Below are 20,049 nucleotides of genomic sequence, written 5' to 3'. Positions count from 1 at the left end.
TGATTTTTTTTAAAGTGACAATTGTAGACACGTTTTATTTATTAAAAAGAAAAGGAGTACTAGTGGCACCTTAGAGACTAACCAATTTATTTGAACATAAGCTTTCGTGAGCTGCAGCTCACTTCATTGTATGCAATAAATTGTTTTATTTATTAAAATATTATGTAGATTTAAGAACCTGCATATCATCTTTTAACTTCATGTTAGAGCTGCATATTGAAAATCCTTGAAAAAAAAAGACTTATGAAACCTCACAGAGTACACTTGTGATTTTTCAACGCAAGGTATCCTTTGAAGTGTTTAGAGATATGTATAAATACTGTCATATTACAATAATTCTCTTTAATGGGGGTCGTGCCCATGGAATATATATGGCTAAGGATAGTTCTGCATATACAAAGCAAGAGTAATTCCTTAGTAGAAGCACTTTGAGTGTGACAGCTCTTGGGCACACTGAACTGGGCAAATCCAGGCTCTTTGCTCCAAAGGATTAAATAATCCATCAAGATAAAGGCTTTTTGTTTTTTGCTATGCTAGGATCTATTGTCTAATTTTACAAATTGAACTATTTCCACCTCCTGCCCAGAAACAGTTCTGCAAAGCAGTGACCCAGGTGACTAATCGATCTGCAGAAGTGATGCCCTGGTCTATGCAAATGTTATTTCTCAACAAGAAATTTCTTAGGTTTCATAACGTTTCAGGTTATAATGCACTCTGCTAAACTCACAGATGTTGGACCTTGATCAATCTAAAAGCAATTCAGAATGGTGCAGAGGAAATTCAGTATGTTGTAATTTGTTTTATTGGTGCCCTGCAGCTGGGTTTAGGCTTGATTTAGAATAAAGTTCCCAATTTGTCAGCATAAGGTGGTGGGTTAGCAGTACGTCTAGCATTAATATCTTCTAAACATGACTGTCAACAGAAAACTAAATATGTACTATCTATGGAGAATGAAAATACCTTGAGTACGTGTCAAGAAATGGTATGTGCCAGGTGATTTTTCTTCTCCCTGTTTTCCAGAAAGATGTATTTTCTATGGTACTATCTCACTGATTTAAATAAGCATTTGCGCAACGACATAACCAGATATAAATGTGTGTGACAGAGAGACATGATTATCTTGTGCCTTTGCTCTACTCTTCCAATGCTTCAGGCAAACAGCAGTTAATGTTAGACTTCATGAAGAAGTCTGAGTTGGCTGTCCTATTAAATACATGGCCCTCTCTCTTTTATTCAATTGTTAAATGTCTTAGATTCTTGTGAAGTTTCCGAGCAGCTTTCTCTCAAACCAACTTTACCTTTTGTTTTTTCCCATCTATTTCATATGCTCATTCAAAGAATTCCCTAATAATCAGCAGTGCCATCTCCACTTCACTGAAAGTACTCTAATCAACTGGTCTCATGACCTCTTCATGGCCAAGTCTCAGGGCCTGTACTCCATTCTCATTATTCTTTCTCTCTCTGTTGCCTATGACACTGTTGAACTCGTGTTGGTCCCAGAATATTAGAGAGACAAGGTGGGCGAGGTAATATCTTTTACAAGAGCAATTTCTGTTTTACCTCACCCACATTGTTTCTACGGCATTGTTGGTTATAATTCTTGTCAAACTTAACATGATTTACACTGAGCTTATCTTTCCTTCCAAACCATCCCCGCTCCCATTCTCTGTCGTTGTTGACAATACCCCATCCTCTCTCCAGACTCATAACCTGGTGTTCATTCTTGACTCTTACCTCTCCCTTGCCCCACACATTTAGGCTGAGTCCAAATGCTGCCATTTCTCTCTCTATAACATATCTAGAATCTGACCTTTTCTTTCTTTCCAGTCAGCTAAAACTTTCATTCAGATCCTATCATCTCCTGCCTTCTCCTCTCTGTCCTACCCTAAATACACACATCACTCCTTCAATTGATTCAAAATGCAGCTGCTGAGATAGTTATGACCACATAAAAGCCCCTCTTTCAATCCTTATTTTCCTCTGCATCAAACTTTCATTTCAAAGTTGCATTTCAAACTTCTTGTCCTCACCTTTAAGACTCTTCACCACTCGATCTACACTAATCTACTCATCTTTTATCACATTAACTGCCATCATTTGATCAGCGTTTTCAACCTTCTCCTGTACACATCTATATGCTGTCCCTTATACATGGAATATCCTCCCTGAATTAATCCATATGGCCAGTTCCCTCTCCACCTTCAAATTCCTCCCCAAGACCTATTTCTACTGTGATGTCTACCGGGAAGCAGCCAAACCAATGAGGCTAGCTGGTGTGGTGGTTGGAGACAGCTCATTTCATTAAAACTTTTCAATGTGAAACCATTATGTTATGCAATAGCTAACCTGTGTAACCAGATGATCTTGTCCTCTTCCCCAACCCTCACTTCTATTTATTTATCACATCTCATTTCAAACTAGATTGAAAGCTGTATAAGCAGGGATCATTTCTGCATCCGTGTTTGCGCAGCACAGTGAGGCTTTTTAGTGCTACCACAATACAGACAGCAGCATAATACTTACAGGACAAGATGCACAACTGGCAGATCAAGTGGTGCACTCTTCAGCCCGTTATACTTTAGCCTACCGTCTTCCTGGGCACTGTTTCTTTGTGAGCATGCTAAAGATTGTACTTAAAAGCTCTTAACTTAGATAGTTTGCAAGCTAGCTATAAATCTCACCACCATACACATTTTAAAAGGATAACTCCTCCACACCACAGGATGGCTGGCCCTTTAGGAGGAAATTGGGCCCTGACCCACTTGTGACTAATCAGCTGCCTCCCAGCTGGAGTGGGTGATCGTCAAACTATCACCTGATCCCTGGCCTCACAGCTTCAGCTGGTAGGCAGCTGATTAGTCATAGGTGGGGCTGGGCACAACTCCCCTTAAAGGGTCAGCCACACTAGACATATTTATGTTATTTGCCACAATAATAAGATGCCAATAAATTGTAAATGCACTAGTGGTGTGAAAAATTCCTCTCCTCACAGAGCACTCAAACAGTTTAGACCATTAAGAGGCCTACTCTTAATACCATCCAAGGAATTATTTTAGCATGGCAGACATTGTGGGCCACACCTGAAAATTAACGAGGGCTTTGTAATTCTTATAGCTAGTGTCAAATCAGACAAGGAGATGGGCTGTCCCAAGAATCACTGCTAGCAGAGTGAGAGTGTATCATTTCACAATTCATCACACAGGATCTGGAGGTGTTTTTTGTGTGAGGGGGAGGAATAACATTCTGTGACAGGCTGACCTTTCCTCCAGATAGGTCAGTATGCAGCATCTGTGACACTGTAGGGCTTGTCTGGTGCAGAAGGCTGTGCATATTTTTAGTTGGATCTTGCCTTACAAATAACATTAACCTGTATTTAAAAATCTTTATTTAAAATGTGACTTGGGGTATAAATGTTTCAAGTTCACAGTGATGTTATCAGAGATGAATCATGGCAAAAGTTGGAGTTGTACTATGCCATTAATTGTGAGGTAATTCAAAGTCAAATAAGTTTTCTCTCTCATCCCTTAAAGAAGACACTTTTTTGCATGATTGAAAATACTGTTTCTTAACTGAACCAGACTGCAATAAAAGAAGCTTGCATACTTGTGCAGTATATGGAACAGAGCAACAACAACAAAAGTGGCTTAACTGAAAAGTGAGAAAGTACAAAACTGCAGTGGCTATCTGAGGGTGGGTAGAATCACATTACAAAATCGAGTAATTCTCCACCCAAGCACTACTAGTGAAGGACTTCACTGGTTTCCTAAACATACTCCAACAGCCTTCCTGCCTCCACTTTGTAAAGCCAAGCAATGATGTCAACAGTCCACCTGTGAGAGTGATGCAACCCCTAGGTCAGGGTCACAGGGAACTGTGATAAAAGCCATGCAATGTTAATTACATACACCTCTTGTTTTACTGCTGATTTCCTCTGATAAGGCTCAGTTCATTTTTCCTGGAAAGACTTCCACGCTGAAAGGGAAACCGAGCCAACCATAACACAAAGCTAACACTGCTTACAGAATGTGAAGACAACATACCATGTTTGTGTTACACAAGAAGCTATATGTCCCATTTCAATGCTAGGTTAAATATGAATTGCATTAATTTACACATTCTAGTAATACAAGGTTAAATCACATGTTTGTTATTGCAAATAATTATTGCTGAAAGAGAATTTATTACCTATTTTCTTGAAAATACTCTTTCAGGTTAAGTTTGTTCTTATAATAGAGAGCTTTGAGCCATGCCAATTAAAGCAGAGTTATAATAAGCTGTTTTCTGTACTAAAGCAATTAACAAAAACAACTGAACAGCTCTTCCATGTTGAAGTGAAGGGAATACCTACAGGTGAAAACCATACTTTAAAACTACAGTGTGATGTCCAACACTTAATTAGTATTAGAATTATCATTGCAGTTTCAATGAATGTGCTGTGCTATATCATGTACTGTGGAATTAAGAGACTTCTGAACACCTTAAGGGTCTCTGCAAATTAAATATTAGGATTCTTGTCCTTTCCCTAACTGAACCAACAACCAACAAAATAATTTTTAAAACACTGCGTTTCTTCTTCATAATCTAATCCAACCTGATCTTAAAATGGGATGTTTACCCACATGCTATCTATTTTAAGGATAGTACCATAGTATCGGATCACTTGTTACTTTGATGATCAAGGTAAAAACCTCCAGCATTCATCCCCTTCTAATTTTTTTTTGGCTAACCAAATATTTTCAGGTGGCTTCCTTACATATTTAGACTAAGTGGCTATGGAATATTGAGCTGTGCAAGAAAGAGTAATGCCTGCAAATCCTAGGGCTCAATGAAACATGCAAATTTGCTGACAGCATAGCACTTCCAGAGCATGGAACATCTGGACAGGGGTGAAAAAGAAAAATGCACAGAACTATCACTACAGTTTGTTTAATGACAATCATAACCTTTAATTCTGTAATGTGAATGATAACTCTATATGAGTGATCCTTCTAGAAATCTGATTACAGAGCTCCAAAATGCTACTAAAACCAGGAACTTCATAACAGGATCTGTATTTTGAAATATACATTTATTTTCATTTAATTACATTTAGTTTGCATATGACTACAAAAGTTTTAAGGAGCTTATTTTATAGGTTTCCTTTACTTTTTATATAAAGTAGAAATGAATAAATTAAGAGCCACAGAAGAAATCTTATTTGGACTCCTTAGTGGTCAGTGGATTATAATGCTTGCTTAACAAGTTCACAATTGTCAACAAATCTTTAAAGAGGGGCTGTTATGATTACCTTATGTAAGCAATATTAGAAAAACTAGTTAAAAGTATAGTCTATCTGAAAACAATCAAACAACAACAAGAAAAGAGAAAATTGAAGAATTAATATGACTCTTGCATATAATCATGTGATCATTCTACTTATATGTTACATCCAGTGTCTGTCTATTTAGATTGTAACTCTTTGGACACTTACTCTATGTGTGTACAATAGGGGTCTTTAGGCTCTGTTAGAATACAAATACATAATAATTAAAAGTACATACAGACACACTGTAGGTTACACATTAAATTGTCCATTCAGTTCTTGATATGAAAAAGATCTGCATGAGAGCACTACATCTCTCATTAAAGACAGAGTGCCTGGCTCACATGTGCCTTTCAAAGTCTGTCGAGTCGGAAATTACATATGCAAAACCTGCTCCATGACCACCCAAATTTTGGTTCCAGCCTTGAAACTGCCATAACTGCCCCAGATGGGCAAACACTATAAAAGGCACACTTGAGCCCTTATTCTGGCCACCACTGACCCATGGATAACCCTCCCCATGCACATTACTCCAATTAGGCCTAACAGTAATCTGCACAAAACATAGATTTATGCCAAGTCATGGCTAGAATGCACTAAAACATGCATACCAGGCCTCACTACTAAGCCCAACCCCAGCACTTCCTTCTCTGGCAACTTAAAGAGTAACATTTCCATGAATTTGAAGGAGCACCAGACAGTATCTGACTTTCATTTCCCTGCTTGGCCCTATGTATGTGTGCAATCCAAGCTGAAATTTGGCAGTAAGAAAATAACTTCTAATTATTTCATTCTACTGTCAGTAATTAGAGTTTAGTCTTCTTCATCAAAGTATCAGATGTTATGAATGTCATTTACTAACTGTACATGGAAGGGTCCAACCATACGATTGACAGCACTTTTAGAAAATCCTAGTAGCCACTGTGCCGCACTTGTGGTGAATGCACTTACCCTGGTCATGTACATAGAAAGCATATCCCCATGGCCAGTGAGTCCTAATGACCCAGTTCCCTGAACTCCAGGACCTCTCCTTCTCAGGAACGACTTCCTTCCTTGCTTCCAACATTTGAATGTTTCAGAGGGAATTTAAAAAAATAAGTTAGATGCTCTCAGCCATTCCCCAGTGTGCTGCCATGTAAGGAAATCATGCTGCGTTCTGGGAAGATGAGATAACGCCAGGCGAGTGTTCTCCGGAAATGCAGTAGTGCCTGTGTCCCTTCTCTAGCACCATTCCCTGATTCAGCTACATGACTAGTAATAGCTCATGCCATGTGATGTCAGAAGCTGTTCACAACAGAATTTATGGGGCTGGCGATAAAGGCAGCAGCTTCTACGAATCACAACAGTACACCAAATGAAGAAGTGGAACATTACATATTATACGCCTTGTACTCTAAGCTGTTACTTTTAAGGGATGGGTAGGAAGAAAATGTTTCTATAATGAACAGAGTTACAAAGTTATTCCTAAAAATGCAATGATGGGTTCTTATTAGTATCTTATACTTTATGCAAACATAGTAGAATAGCTGATACTGGCAGATATATTTAAAAATACACATGCAAAGCCTTCAGTACATCCATCCAAATCCAGCAGGCTGTGGATACAGGCTGAAATTTTCAAGAAACTAAGGAAGTCAGGCTTGTAAATCTCATTTTCTGTGTAATTTGGGTGCCTAATTCCCTTAACCTCACTTGAAAATGTCCAAAACACCAACACAAGAGCTACTTTTTCAAATGAAATGTGAAACTCCAGTTGAGGAATTACATTAGCCCATCTTGTCCTACTGGCCTGGAGCCAAAAGACACAGGAGAATAAAATGATTTTTAAAACATGAACTCTCTGGGATCACTTATATAACAAATGAAAACTCACCTAACTACATATAGTCTGTTGCTCTGAATAGCAAAAGAGAATGTGCTTTCATGACAAATTGTGTTATGAAGAGAGAGAAAAGATACATTTCAAGTCTAATATTTGTCACTCACCGTTCCTACTAATGGGTAGATGAACCCAGCTCCGATGCTGGCCCGCACATCACTAATAGGCAGAATGAAGCCAGTTGGAACACCTTTCCTCTCAGGCTGGTGGGAGAGGGACAGGTGAGTTTTTGCCATACAAATTGGAAGATTTCCAAAACCCTGACAGAAGACAAAGAAGGAAGAAATATTATTTGTAAGGTTATTCACAGATTAATAGAGTCTCAGATTCCAAGGCAAGAAGGGACCACTGTGATCATCTAGTCTGCCCTCCTGTCTAACTCAGGCCACAGAACTTCCCCAAAATAATTCCTGTTTGAACCAGAGCCTATCTTTTAGGAAAACATCTAATTCTGATTTTTAAAGTTGCAAATAAAGTCCCTAACCTGCAACATCTTACCTGTTACACATCTTCTTAATCATCTGTTTTAAGATTAAATAAAGGCACACAGTTTTCAAACATGTAGACACACTCACGATATTTAAAAGAGATGCTTGATAGAGAAAAGACTTCCTTTCACCAGAATGACTAAAAAGCCGTGGTACAAATAGCACCTATGATATGCAATCTAGGAGCAACTGATCCCTTAGCAGGAAAGCGATTGCGATTAACCACACGGAAGAAAGTTTGTACAAATGAAATTTATCTTGAAAAAAACATTATTGATACATGTGCTGTGGCTTATACACCAGCTTGAAAAATCAACAAACAAATGTTGAGTGTATCAGATAAGAAAAAAGTTGAATTTATTATATTCTGTCAAATATAAAATCAAACCTGTCCAATTTTTGGCCCAATTTTGCACTTTGTGTAGATATTTACACTTGTGCAAAGTGAGTCTTAAGGAAATGTCTACATGGTGACGGCAAAGCATAACAGAGGGCTGTGATTTGTAAAGTATTCTGACATATAGTACCTATCTTTAAAATGGGAAACAAGGAAGACCTGGGGAATTATAGACCAGTACTCTAATTTCAATACGTGAAAAGATACTGGAGCAAATTATTAAACAATCAATTTGTAAGCATCTGGAGGATAATACGGTTATAAGGAAAAGTTAGCATGGATTTGTCAAGAACAAATCATCCCAAACCAACTTCATCTCCTTCTTTGAAAAGATTACCGACCTAGCGAATAAGGGGAAAGACTAGACCTTGATTTTAGTAAGGATTTTCACACAGTTCCGCAAGACATTCTCATAAGTAAACTAGGGAAATGTGCTCTAGATGAAATTACTATAAGATGGGTGTACAACTGGTTTAAAGACTGTACTAAAAGAGTAGTTAATCAAAGGTTTTCTATCAATCTGGGAGGACATATCTAGTTGGGTCCTATGGGGGTCAGTCCTAGATCCAGTACTATTGAACTATTCAGTACTATTTTCATTAATGACTTGGATAACGGAATAGAGAGTATGCTTATAAAATTTTCAGATGACACCAAGTTGGGAGGGATTGCAAGCACTTTGGAAGACAGGTTTAAAATTCAAAATGACTGTGACAAATTGCAGAATTGGTATGAATTCAAGAAGATAAACTTCAATAAAGACAAATGCAAAATACTTCATTTAGGGAAGGGAAAATCTAATGTACAACTACAAAATGGGGAATAACTGTTTAGGCGGTAGTACTGTTGAAAAGGATCTGGGGAAGATAGTGGACCACAAACTGAATGAGAGTCATCAATATGATACAGCTGCAAAAAAGGCTAGTATGATTCCAAGATGTATTAACAGGAATGCTGTATGTAAGATGCAGGAGGTAACTGTCCCGCTCTACTTGGCACTGGTGAGGCCCCAGCTGGAGTACTGTGTCCATTCTGGGCATCACAATTTAGGAAGGATGTGGACAAATTGTGAAGAGTCCAGGAGGGCAGCAACAAAAACGGTAAAAGGTTTACAAAACCTGACCTATTAGGAAAAACAGGAAAATACTTAGTCTTGAGAAAAGAAGACCGAGGGGAAACCTGATAACATTGTTCCAATAATGTAAGGGCTGTTCTAAAGAGGATGGTGATCAATTGTTCTCCATGTCCACTACAGATAGGACAAGTAGTAATGCCCTTAATCTGCAGTATGGGAGATATAGGTTAGATATTAGGAAAAAAAATTCTAACTTTCAGGGTAGTTAAGATCTGGAACATGCTTCCAAGGGCGGTCATTGAGTTCCCATCATAGGAAGCATTTAAAAACGAGTTGACAAACACCTCTTGAGGATGGTCTAGGTTTACTTGATCCTGCCGCAGCGCAGGTCTGGACTTGATGACTTTTGGAGGTCCCTTCCAGCCCCACATTTCTATGATTCTATGTTGTGCTCTATCTTCCCCTTGTAGACCCTGATGGTTCGCAGGTACTTAGTTCATGTTAACACACAGTCCTCTTTGAAACAATTAACGTCAATTACATTAGTGGACTTTACAAATCACAACCCTTTAATGCACTTTGCCATGTAGACAAGCCCTAAAATGGTCCATACTGATGTGATAATATTTTACAATAATTTTGTACTCCATTTGCACAAGTATAAGCTGCAAGGCTGTGGAGAATCAAGTCCAGTGTGTTCCTGATTGTATGCTTTGATGTCACTTTTACCTGTTTGCTGTAACGACTGATTTGAGATTGAGCTTCAGGAGACAATTCTATATCCTCAGCTCCATAAACCTTCTGAGCAATGATTCTTATTTTTTCAATAATAGGAAGCTGTAGAAACAAAGAAGAGCACAAAAATATTAATAGAGGTCATTGAGGGACTAAGATACTCTGTACTGAGGGTTTGTCCAAGTCTCTCAGTCAGATTCAGTCCAGAGGTAGGCAGGTTTCCTCTGGGCCTTTGTTATAGAAAAAGCATTATATTGGAGGAGTACATGGGGTGGAAAATGGTTTTGTGGGGATGGAAGCTATAGATGGTTTGTGCAGCCCCCAAACCAGGCAGTAATAGCCAGGCACAGGGCACAGCCAGAATGGCTGGGGGGGATGCACTGATTCCCCTTCCCTCTGGCAGAAATCAAAAAATAGTGGGGATTGCAACATCATCTGCCCTTCCTCAGAAGGCATCTTGGGGTGCAAGGGATTTTCATAAACAAAAAAGTATAAATTTACTTTTCATTTGCAGGCCTACAAGAAAGGAGGACATTCTTGGCTTAGTTTTAAGCAGCAGCAATTGACATAGGACATGAGCCAAAAAGCTGCAGTGGGTAACAGTGATCACTACCAGGGTTGACTCTGTGTGTGTGGCGGGGGGGGAAGGAGTGGGAGAGGAAACAATTGCACCAGGGCCCCAAGCTCAGGGGGCCTCCAAAATGTCTGTGTAAAAGTTAAATTGTAGAGGTCAGGGCCCCAGAAAACAATGTACTGAGGCCCTCAAATTTCTCTCAACAGACCTGATCACTACACAGTTGTGTTTGCTACGATGATTAACAAAAACTACAGTTAATGTGACAGGGTATCGAGTGGTAGTGAATGCCTGCTCCTCAGGAGTAAAAGAAACTTTATAGCAGGGTACCATATAGGGGTCAATATTGCATTGACCAAAATTCTTCCTCATTCTCTCCTTCCCTGCTTTCCCCCCCGACTCTGTAAGCACCTATGTTGTAAAGCACTTTGAGATCTTTGGAGGAAAGATGTTATAGAAGTACAAAGCATTCTAGAGTTATATTTTAAAATCATGTATAACTTGATACGTGTCCAATTTTAAAAGTTTTACCATTAGGATTCCAGACCTCTTTTAAAGTAAGTACATTAGGAGATGAAAACAGTACTTCAAAAAACTGTAAAGAAAGACCTGATAATCTCTCATTTCCCCTGAGCTTTTAAAGCAGAAATATTTATTTTGACACTCAGAGTCAAGAAACTGGTTCGTGAATATAAGCACACAGAGCATGTGTGCACCAACTTTTGTTTATAAGAGTTCCACAGTACCCCTTTAAAGATATCCTTATTACACAGAGCTATATCAACTGAACACAAGTGTTTGTGTCAGCCAGACTCTTTTTGTTGCCCCTATTACTTCTGATTTTATGATTTATTTTTGAAAGAGAAAATTCCAAAGCAGACCGACTGCACATTAATGAGATCTCCAGTACCAGAGGCATAGCAAGAACAAAAAGCTGGCTTGCCACCCATTAGAATAAACTAAATCACAATACAAATAAGGCTTCTAAGTCTTGTCCCAAACCCTTCCTCCACAAAAGTCTGGTAAAATGGGGTCTAATGAAAACTATGCCCCTGGCTATCTTTTGAACATGAGGACTGCATGGCTACTGCCATTTAACTGCATGGGATTATGTAACATTCTTGACTCTAGGCTTTCTAACAGATTCCAACCCATGCAATAAAATCTAATGAAGGTCGGAGATAATGGATCATAAATATCCTGGATGCAATTCCTGGCAACACTAAACTGAGTGGAATACTTCAGCTGGCATAGATAGCCATCATGAGACTAAACCTCTCCCATGACCATTATTATGATACTTTCATGTCAGCTGCAGTTGTAAATACAGAGGAAAAAATGCAAAACATCTCTGTTAACTTGTCTTTTGGGTGCTGCCTGAATGCAGCCAAGTACTCAAAGCCACAGCACAAGAAAACATTCCACTGTCTACTGTCAATAAGCTGACTGGCAGAGAACAGAAAGCCTCCTGTTGCCTCTTTGTCTGGTTTTTAACTTTTTTTTTTTTTTAAGAAGCAGAATGTGTTAAAGTCGCAATGAAGTGTTCAAAAGGCAGAGCTGTTCATTTAGAGTCAAACTGTATTTGCTTCACAATACTGCAGACTATTTTTCCAGAAACAGGCCACTCCAAGACAATTCTTGTACTTATTCCTCCGGTGGCCGTATTTATAATTTCCAAACCAAGGGCCCATTCCTGCCAGGTGCTGGCTACCACCAGCTCTGATTACTTGAAGCAGGATAGAGGGTGTCCTGCTGCTCCCAGAAGTTGCTCAAAAACTTGCAGGATTGAGTTCAAGCCTATCAATGGAGTTGTATGAGAGTACCAGTATATGGTACTGCTTTACAAGAATTTAGAATACTTCTCAAGCTCCTATTTAAACTACATTTGGGTAATGATAATGCCCCAAAATTTTTGAATGTTTGGCCAGGCAGAAACATGACTTTGTAAGAGTATGTGTGAATGCAGTTTTCAAAGGTGGAGGAGGCAGTCACAAGAGTAGGACGCATACGCACCAATGGGGAGGCTAGTGGATAAAGCCTTGCATATATGCCTGAGCCTATTTTCAGAATTGCATGGAACTTAGGTCAAACTGGATGTGCACCAGCTAAGTATTGTCTTGGCAGGAGCAAGCCAGGAGCTCTCTAATCCAAGGGTTCTCAACTTCTCTCTTTCTGAGGCCCCCACAACATGCTATAAAAACTCCACAGCCCACCTGTGCCACAATAACTGTCTTTCTGCTTATAAACGCTAGGGCCAGTGTTAAGGGGTAGCAAGCAGGGCAATTGCCTGGGGTCTCAGGCCACCGGGGCTCCCATGAAGCTACATTGCTCAGGGTTTGGCTTCAGTTGCAGGTGGCAGGGCTCTGGGCCTGGGCTTGGGCTTCAACTCTATGCAGCTGGGCTTCGGCTTTCTGCGCTGGGCCTCAGCGAGTCTAATGGTGGCCCTGCTTGGTGGCCCTCCGGACACCTGCTCATGACCCTTCAAAGGGCCTTGGACCCCTGGTTGAGAATCACTGCTCTAATCAGCCCTGAGCTTGCTCTCACACACACTTCGCTTGAGTTTGAGGGGCACTGTACTGTGTGCGGGATTCCCCTGTTTATCTGAAACTAACCTTTTCAAAAGGTATTATATTTTTTAGAGTCCATGGCTATCCCTATTTAATATCAGTTCAGAGTTTGGAACTAAAAGTTTTTCTCCATGACTCAGACTAAGTAAAACATCTAAACAATTCAATGTAATTTCATGAACCATCTTCTAAATAGAAACCACAAGGTACAGTATGTGATGCATACCCTCAATTCAATTAAAACAACAAAAAAAGGATTTATCAAGATCGAGGCTCTACTAATTGAAGTCAGTTTTTACCTATTTACCACAGCAGTGAGCAGGATGTCTACATAACATTTATGAACAATTCATGATTCTTCTTGCGTTTGCCTTTTAAGAAAGCTTATTGTCCCTACTTTCTCAATAAAGTCATCAAACGCTTTGCTACCAAAATCCTAAAACCCTAATACGGTCATTGAGTAACATCTCCAACTACCAGGTCACTCAAAGAAACAAGAACAGCCTAAACATCTTTTTCATAACAAAGGTTTTATGTTATGAATTTTACCAGTTAGAATTAACTAAAACTCCTCAAACAAAAACGTTAAAGTGTCTTGTTTCCATTCCATACTGAAATGATTCCATAAATCCAATGAGATAGAAATTTCTAAGTGGAGAGGACAAGTCAGAAGAATCTGTATTCATACAAATCCCAAGTTGCAAGAACACAAATATTCTAGTAATGTTGAAAAAGTGGCCACCAAATCAGAGAAAGGATATTGAATGTGCATTGTTAAGAGAATTCTAAGAGACAAACAGCATCTTAAACAGCAATAATGTGCAATAATAGTCAGAGATGCCATGGCAATTCAATAGAAGTTGAGAGCATTCAGCATATTGCAGTATAGGAACCAATAACTTCAATGATGTTAACAACAACAACATTCGTAGGGCTAGATCCTGTAACTGATTGGCACAGGGATCCACATTTGCAGATCCAGTTGCAGGATCTGGCCCATACTTTGCACTTTTATGGTTCCCAATTTAGCAAAGCACGCTTAACTTTAAGTCAATGAGACTTAAGCATTTGCTGACTCAGGGCCACAGGGTAAAATTTTGAGAAGTGCCTAAATAACGTAGGCTTCTGAGCCCCATTTGCAAAAGGGATTTAGATCAGATTTTTAAACATATTTAGGTGCTTAAGATAGGTGACTATTGGGATTCCAAAAGCACCGAGGTGCTTTACCCCATTGAAATTAGTAAGAATCTCACTAGGTGCCTATCTGCATCTTTAGACCTCTAGAAATTTGACAATTAGGAGCCTAAAAGACTTAATCACAATGAGAATTCGACTGCTAAGTCACTTACTCTTTTTTTTTTTTTTTTTTAAATAATGTTATCCATAGTATCTTACATCGGACGTTGGCAACACATCTCACAAACAGCTTCACAATGCTCCTACTATCTAGGTAAGTACTGTATTAACTCCATTTTACAAACAATTAAAAATGAAAATTAAAAAACAAAAACATCCCTCCTCCCTCCCCCCGCTTTATATAAGGTTGTGGATGTTTTTACATAAACTGAATAAATTTAAACAGCTGATAAAAAAGACATTTCCAGCAACCACCTCATTAATTTTGGTAGTTTTGGTGCGTCTTTAAATGCAGTATAAATTAAAGATATTGGAGAACTAATTTCAGATAAGCTCCTTCTGCAAAATATAGCATGAAACAGTCAATGTATATTTATACTGAACATGACATGAAATGCAGTAGGGTCACATTACATGCATACCTGCTGGTGCCATTCTGGGGAAACAACAGACCCTCACAGCTTTGTTAGAAAGCATATATATTGCCAGAAAGTGACACATTTAGAGACACCTGCGGTACATGCTTCAACCCGTAAGAATGCAGAATGTGGAAACAAATTAATTCAAACAGGAAGTCACAAACACCATGAATATGATTAACTCCTTAGCTCCAAGAGCTGGATATTACCTCCATCCTGCAGCACTTAATACAGTACAGCAAAATGCAACAAGTGCGATAGTGACAGTCATAAAAATATTAACTTCATTATTTTAATACAAAATAATTACACCGAGGAATCCACCTGAATAAAACTACATATGCAAGATATACAGTAGAACTGCAGAGTTACGAACACCAGAATTAAAAACTGACCAGTCAACCATTTGGAATCTAAGTATGCAATCAAGCAGCAGCAAAGACAAAAAAAGCAAATACAGCATAGTACAGTGTTAAATGTAAACTACTAAAAAAAATACATGGAAAGTTTAAAAAAAGATTTGACAAGGTAAGGAAACTGTTTCTGTACTTGTTTAATTTAAATTAAGACGGTTAAATGCAACATTTTTCTTCTGCACAGTAAAGTTGCAAAGCTGTATTAAATCAATGTTCAGTTGTAAACTTTTGAAAGAACCACCATAACGTTTTGTTCAGAGTTATAAACTTCCATTCCCAAGGTGTTCATAACTCTGAGGTTCTACTGTAGATAATATATAATAATATAGAACATAATGTGTTACATAACATCTGAAGACGAGCTCTTTATAAGCTCAAAAGCTTGTCTCTGTCACCAACAGGAGTTGGTCCAATAAAATATATTACCTCACCCACCATGTATATCTAATATCCTGGGACTAACTGGACTATACAATACTGCAAACTATACATGCAAAGACAGTGGCAATAATAACAACAATAATCTAATTAATAAAGATTAGCTCTAAACTAGATTTCTGACTATTCTGACTCCTCAATACTTAGTCCAACTTTAATTATGACTTTGAATCTATCCCAGACATGGAGAGAGTCTATTTGAGATGTACAGTAATGGTAATAAAATATCTAGGGGCAAAATTCACCTATTTCCTGATAAAATCTTTAAGGGAGAGATTTTCAGAAGCTCTCAGAATAGGCCTAACTCTGTTCCCATTGAACTCCGTCGTAAAATTCCTGTGGACTTCAATGTGATCAGAGATAGATCAATGCTGAGCGCTGCTGAAAATCTCATCCATAAAGATCTGAGTTCACACACTGTTCCAATGCTTCTTCCATAGAATTCACTGCTGAACTTTGGGTGATTATTAGTAAGATAAAGTACATTTTGTTTAGGTATGATGATGCTGTTGTCTAAAACCACCTGGAGCTCTGACCTGAAAGATTCATATAAGAATGTGTTGTCAGATTCTGAAGTTTTGGAATTTAATTTTTTTTACTTTAATGGATTTGCTTAAACTGTTTTATAAATTGGACATTTATATGCCAATATGCATACTTATGACAGCTAATTCCTGCACTGGTAGATATTTCTAAGACAGATTTCACAGGGAGACCAGTGTTTCTCAAATTGGAGGGCCTGACTCAAAAGGGAGTTGCAGGGGGGTCACAAGGTTATTTTAGGGGGGTAGCAGTACTTCTGCACTGATTTCAGAGCTGGGCAGCTGGAGAGCAGTGGCTGTTGGCTGGGCATCCAGCTCCTAAGACAGTACCCCACCAGCAGCAGCGCAGAAGTAAGGGTGGTAATACCATCCCATGCCCCTGTGCTGTACCCCTGTGCTGCTGCCTTCGGAGCTGGGTGGCCAGACAGTGGCGGCTGCTGACTGAGGACCCAGCTCTGCAGGCAGCAGTGCAGAAGGGTAGCAATACCATACCATGCCACCCTTCTCTCCTGCTGCTGGCGGTGGGTCTGCCTTCAGAGCTGGGTTCAGGCCTGTAGCCACCACTCTCCAGCTGCCCAGCTCTGAAGGCAGACGCACCGCCAGCAGCAGCACAGAAGGGTAGCAGTACCCCAACACCCCCCCACAATAACCTTGTGGCCCCCATCCCCCACAACTCCTTTTTGGGTCAGGCTCCCTACAATTACAATACCATGAAATTTCAGATTTAAATAGCTGAAATAATGAAATTTATGATTTTTAAAATCCTATGACCATAAAGATGACCAAAACTGACCATGAATTTGGTAGGGCCCTACTTATTACTTAATGTACTTAATTTCAACATTGTCAACACACTTTCTATTTAAAAACGTAATTTACAAAGACTCATTTATAATAGACTCTCATATCCCAGCCTTACTCACTGACTTTCCCCTTCCCCATTTGCTTTCTTACAATAGTAGATCACGGGCTACATTTTCCTGAGTTGTCTTCAGTGTGTTTCCTCTTTTCTTTCTCTCTCCATCTACCCCCCACCCCCGTCTGTTGTTCTCTCTTTACATACATTTTTTCTCTTCTTTATTCTTCTCACCAAAATCCCCCTCTCTCACACCTCTCAATAAAGTACTTGTATAATTTATCACATCAGTCTCACTAACCCACCTGCTCACCCAATCACTCCCATCCTCTCACATGTAATGCCTTGTCATTTTACCAGACACCAATAAGCCAGAGATTAAACCTACTATCCAAAGACCAATGTGAAGGAGGTGGGAGCGGGGAATGCGTTCCGGGACAACTCCAAGGTGAGACTCCAATTCCCTACCTTACCAGATGGGAAAGGTAAAGATGGTAAGCTAGGGTGTTGACTCTGCTCAGAATTCCCACTTTTGTATCAGATACTGGCTAATAGATTTGAGGCCCCTTCAACCTTCTCTGGCTGCTAGCAGAAGGAGCATTCTCTCACTTTCCCCATCCAACCCCAGAGAATGCTGCATGAGTGGATGTGGTCTGTTACTTTAGTTTTTAAATCCTCCTTCCCCGTGCCTTTCCCAAATGGCAGCAGAGTCAAATCTAACATTGTTCCGAATGGCTGGAGTGAAAAATTACGAGACTCTATTCAGTCTTCACTTTGGTGGAGCCTGGCAAAGCTATGAGCAGCAGCAGAAGCACAGGAGTCACTGGAATGAGATTTAAGAAAACAGCACTGCATGGATTCCTGCTTGCATTACGTTTGAAAGGCTCTCTTCACAATTATAAGGGATAGAGATTTCAGGTTAGTTTAGCTTTAAGAAAGTTTATATTTTGCAGAAACTGATGGCGTTCACCCATGGAAGCTTTCTAAACACCTGTGTTATGTATGTCCATGCTGCTGTGCCATCATTTCTTCTTTAAAAGTTTTACAATTTACATACTTTAAACATTTGTCTTAGTCCAGTTGTCCATTAGCAATATGTTGGCTGGTTTATTGTTCTTTGATGAGAAAAAACCCCTGGGTTTGTTATTTTATTATATGGCTTGCATTTTAAAAAAATTCTTAAAATAGCATAGAGCTTGGGATTGATGTTTTTTAACTTGTATATACACATTGAAAAGATAATAAATAATAATCTCTCGACTAAATGAAACCGTCTTTATACATCTCTCTCATTTTGCATCAGGAACACTGCCAAGCAAAAACACATGACAACAGTATTGCTGAAGGTGTTGTGGGGTGATAGAGTGCCATGCTAAAATAATAGCTGACTGCATAGCTAAGCTTTCATTTCTTTGAGTTTTCCTCTACACTTTAATAAATATGTTTTTTATTTCATCTGTATATTCTGGTTCCAGAAGTTCTGTGGTTGACCAGATGATTCCCAAGCCCACAGCACACCCTGTCTCTGCAGGCATAGGATAGATTTTTGTTTTTTAATTTGTGGAAAAGCTCATATCTAGTTGAGTTAAACAGTTCATGAAACAACACCTAAGCCTGTGGCCTTAGAGATTTATTTTCATCTCCCCAACATTCAAACCCCAGCTGTGTCTAAAAATTGCTTGACGAAAAGAATGGGAAAAATATTTAATAAAAACAAACATAAAACTGCCATGCTGTCAAGAGCCTACCCCCAAAAAAGCGAGAGAGGGATGGGAACAAAGAATTTCCAACCTCAGAACTTTTGATTCAGTGCAAAACACATCCAGATTCTGCTTGAAGCAAGCTCTCTTGGGGGAGAAAGGGGTTTATACAGCAGTGTGGAAATTGGCTTTTTTATATATATATATATACACGCACACACACACACTGTGGCTATGCTGATAGATGGTTCTTTGATCAAATGGGTGGAAGAGAAAACAGGGTGGCCTGAGTTTCAAAGTGAGTGAAAAATGGCCACAAGTCATGGGTTGGGAGGTGTTCCAGCAAGGGGACAAATTGAGTATTATAATTTATTTCTATTGTAGTAGCATCTGAAGACCCCACGCAGGATTTGGTACCTCACTTGATGGTATAAAACACCACCCTAAGGATATTCCCTGCTCCATAGAGCTCATAGTCTAGAATTTAGACAAAAGGTAACAAGAGAACAGACAGACAAATGGGATGACACGGTGACCTTAGAATGTGATGGTTTTGGTAGCGGGGCTGTCACTGAAGATAAGTGCTCATTCCTCCCCCAACTTGCCTCAGCCATCCTCTTCCCTTATCTTTTTGGAATAAAAAAACAGAACTATCTTACACTAAAGGAAAGCATAAGGAGTATTTAATTCTGTGCCCCCTTTACTGTTTATCCCTAGTTCCAGCTCCTTTAATATACTTTCAAACCAGGAGCCCATAAACCTAGCTCCTTTTAATAACAATTATGTTTTCTCCCCTGCTGAAATCTTACTGCTTTTCCTGCCTTCCTCTTTATGCTGTTCTTATTTTTCCAGGTCAATGGTTTTTAACCTTTTTTCGTTTGTGGACCTTTAAAAAATTTCAAATGGCAGTGCAGACTCCTTTGTAAATCTTAGACATACTGTGCAGACCCTCAAGAGTTTGTGGACCCCAGGTGGAAAATCACTGTTCTCTGGTAATGATAACCTTTTGCGGAACCCCTTAGACAGTCTGCAGACCCCCAGGGGACCATGGACCACAGTCTGAAAACCACTGTTCTAGGCTTTTGCCCTCCCTTCCATTCCCTCTCCTACCCACTTTCAATTTACAGGCTCTTTTCTCCCCCCTCCTCTGTTGCTCCAACTCATTCTTATTCTCTACCCCTTTTCTGACTATGAGATGTAGACAGAAGATGAGCCAAACAATGCAGAGCTGCTCCTGCCTGCAGTTTTTGCACTGTCTGATGCTTTACTGAGCTCCTGCTTTGTGGCAGCACCAGATCTCTTCCA

General features: G+C 39.4%; 1 protein-coding gene across 5 annotated transcripts in view; it reads right to left on the bottom strand.

The window, feature by feature from the left end:
- Positions 1-20,049, bottom strand: part of MTHFD1L (methylenetetrahydrofolate dehydrogenase (NADP+ dependent) 1 like) — a 249,431-nt gene that overhangs the window by 55,691 nt on the left and 173,691 nt on the right. For all 5 annotated transcript variants that reach the window (XM_077813207.1, XM_077813210.1, XM_077813209.1 and 2 more), the window contains 2 exons: positions 9,871-9,978; positions 7,289-7,441 (listed from right to left, as the gene is read on the bottom strand). In XM_077813207.1, the coding sequence (XP_077669333.1) occupies positions 7,289-7,441; positions 9,871-9,978 (261 nt within the window). The remainder of the gene's footprint in view (positions 1-7,288; positions 7,442-9,870; positions 9,979-20,049) is intronic.

This window comes from Eretmochelys imbricata, chromosome 3 (assembly GCF_965152235.1).
Source record: "Eretmochelys imbricata isolate rEreImb1 chromosome 3, rEreImb1.hap1, whole genome shotgun sequence".
Taxonomy (NCBI): Eukaryota; Metazoa; Chordata; order Testudines; family Cheloniidae; genus Eretmochelys; species Eretmochelys imbricata.
The sequence above is the reverse complement of the archived record's forward strand: the minus strand, read 5'-3'. Positions and strand labels throughout refer to the sequence as shown.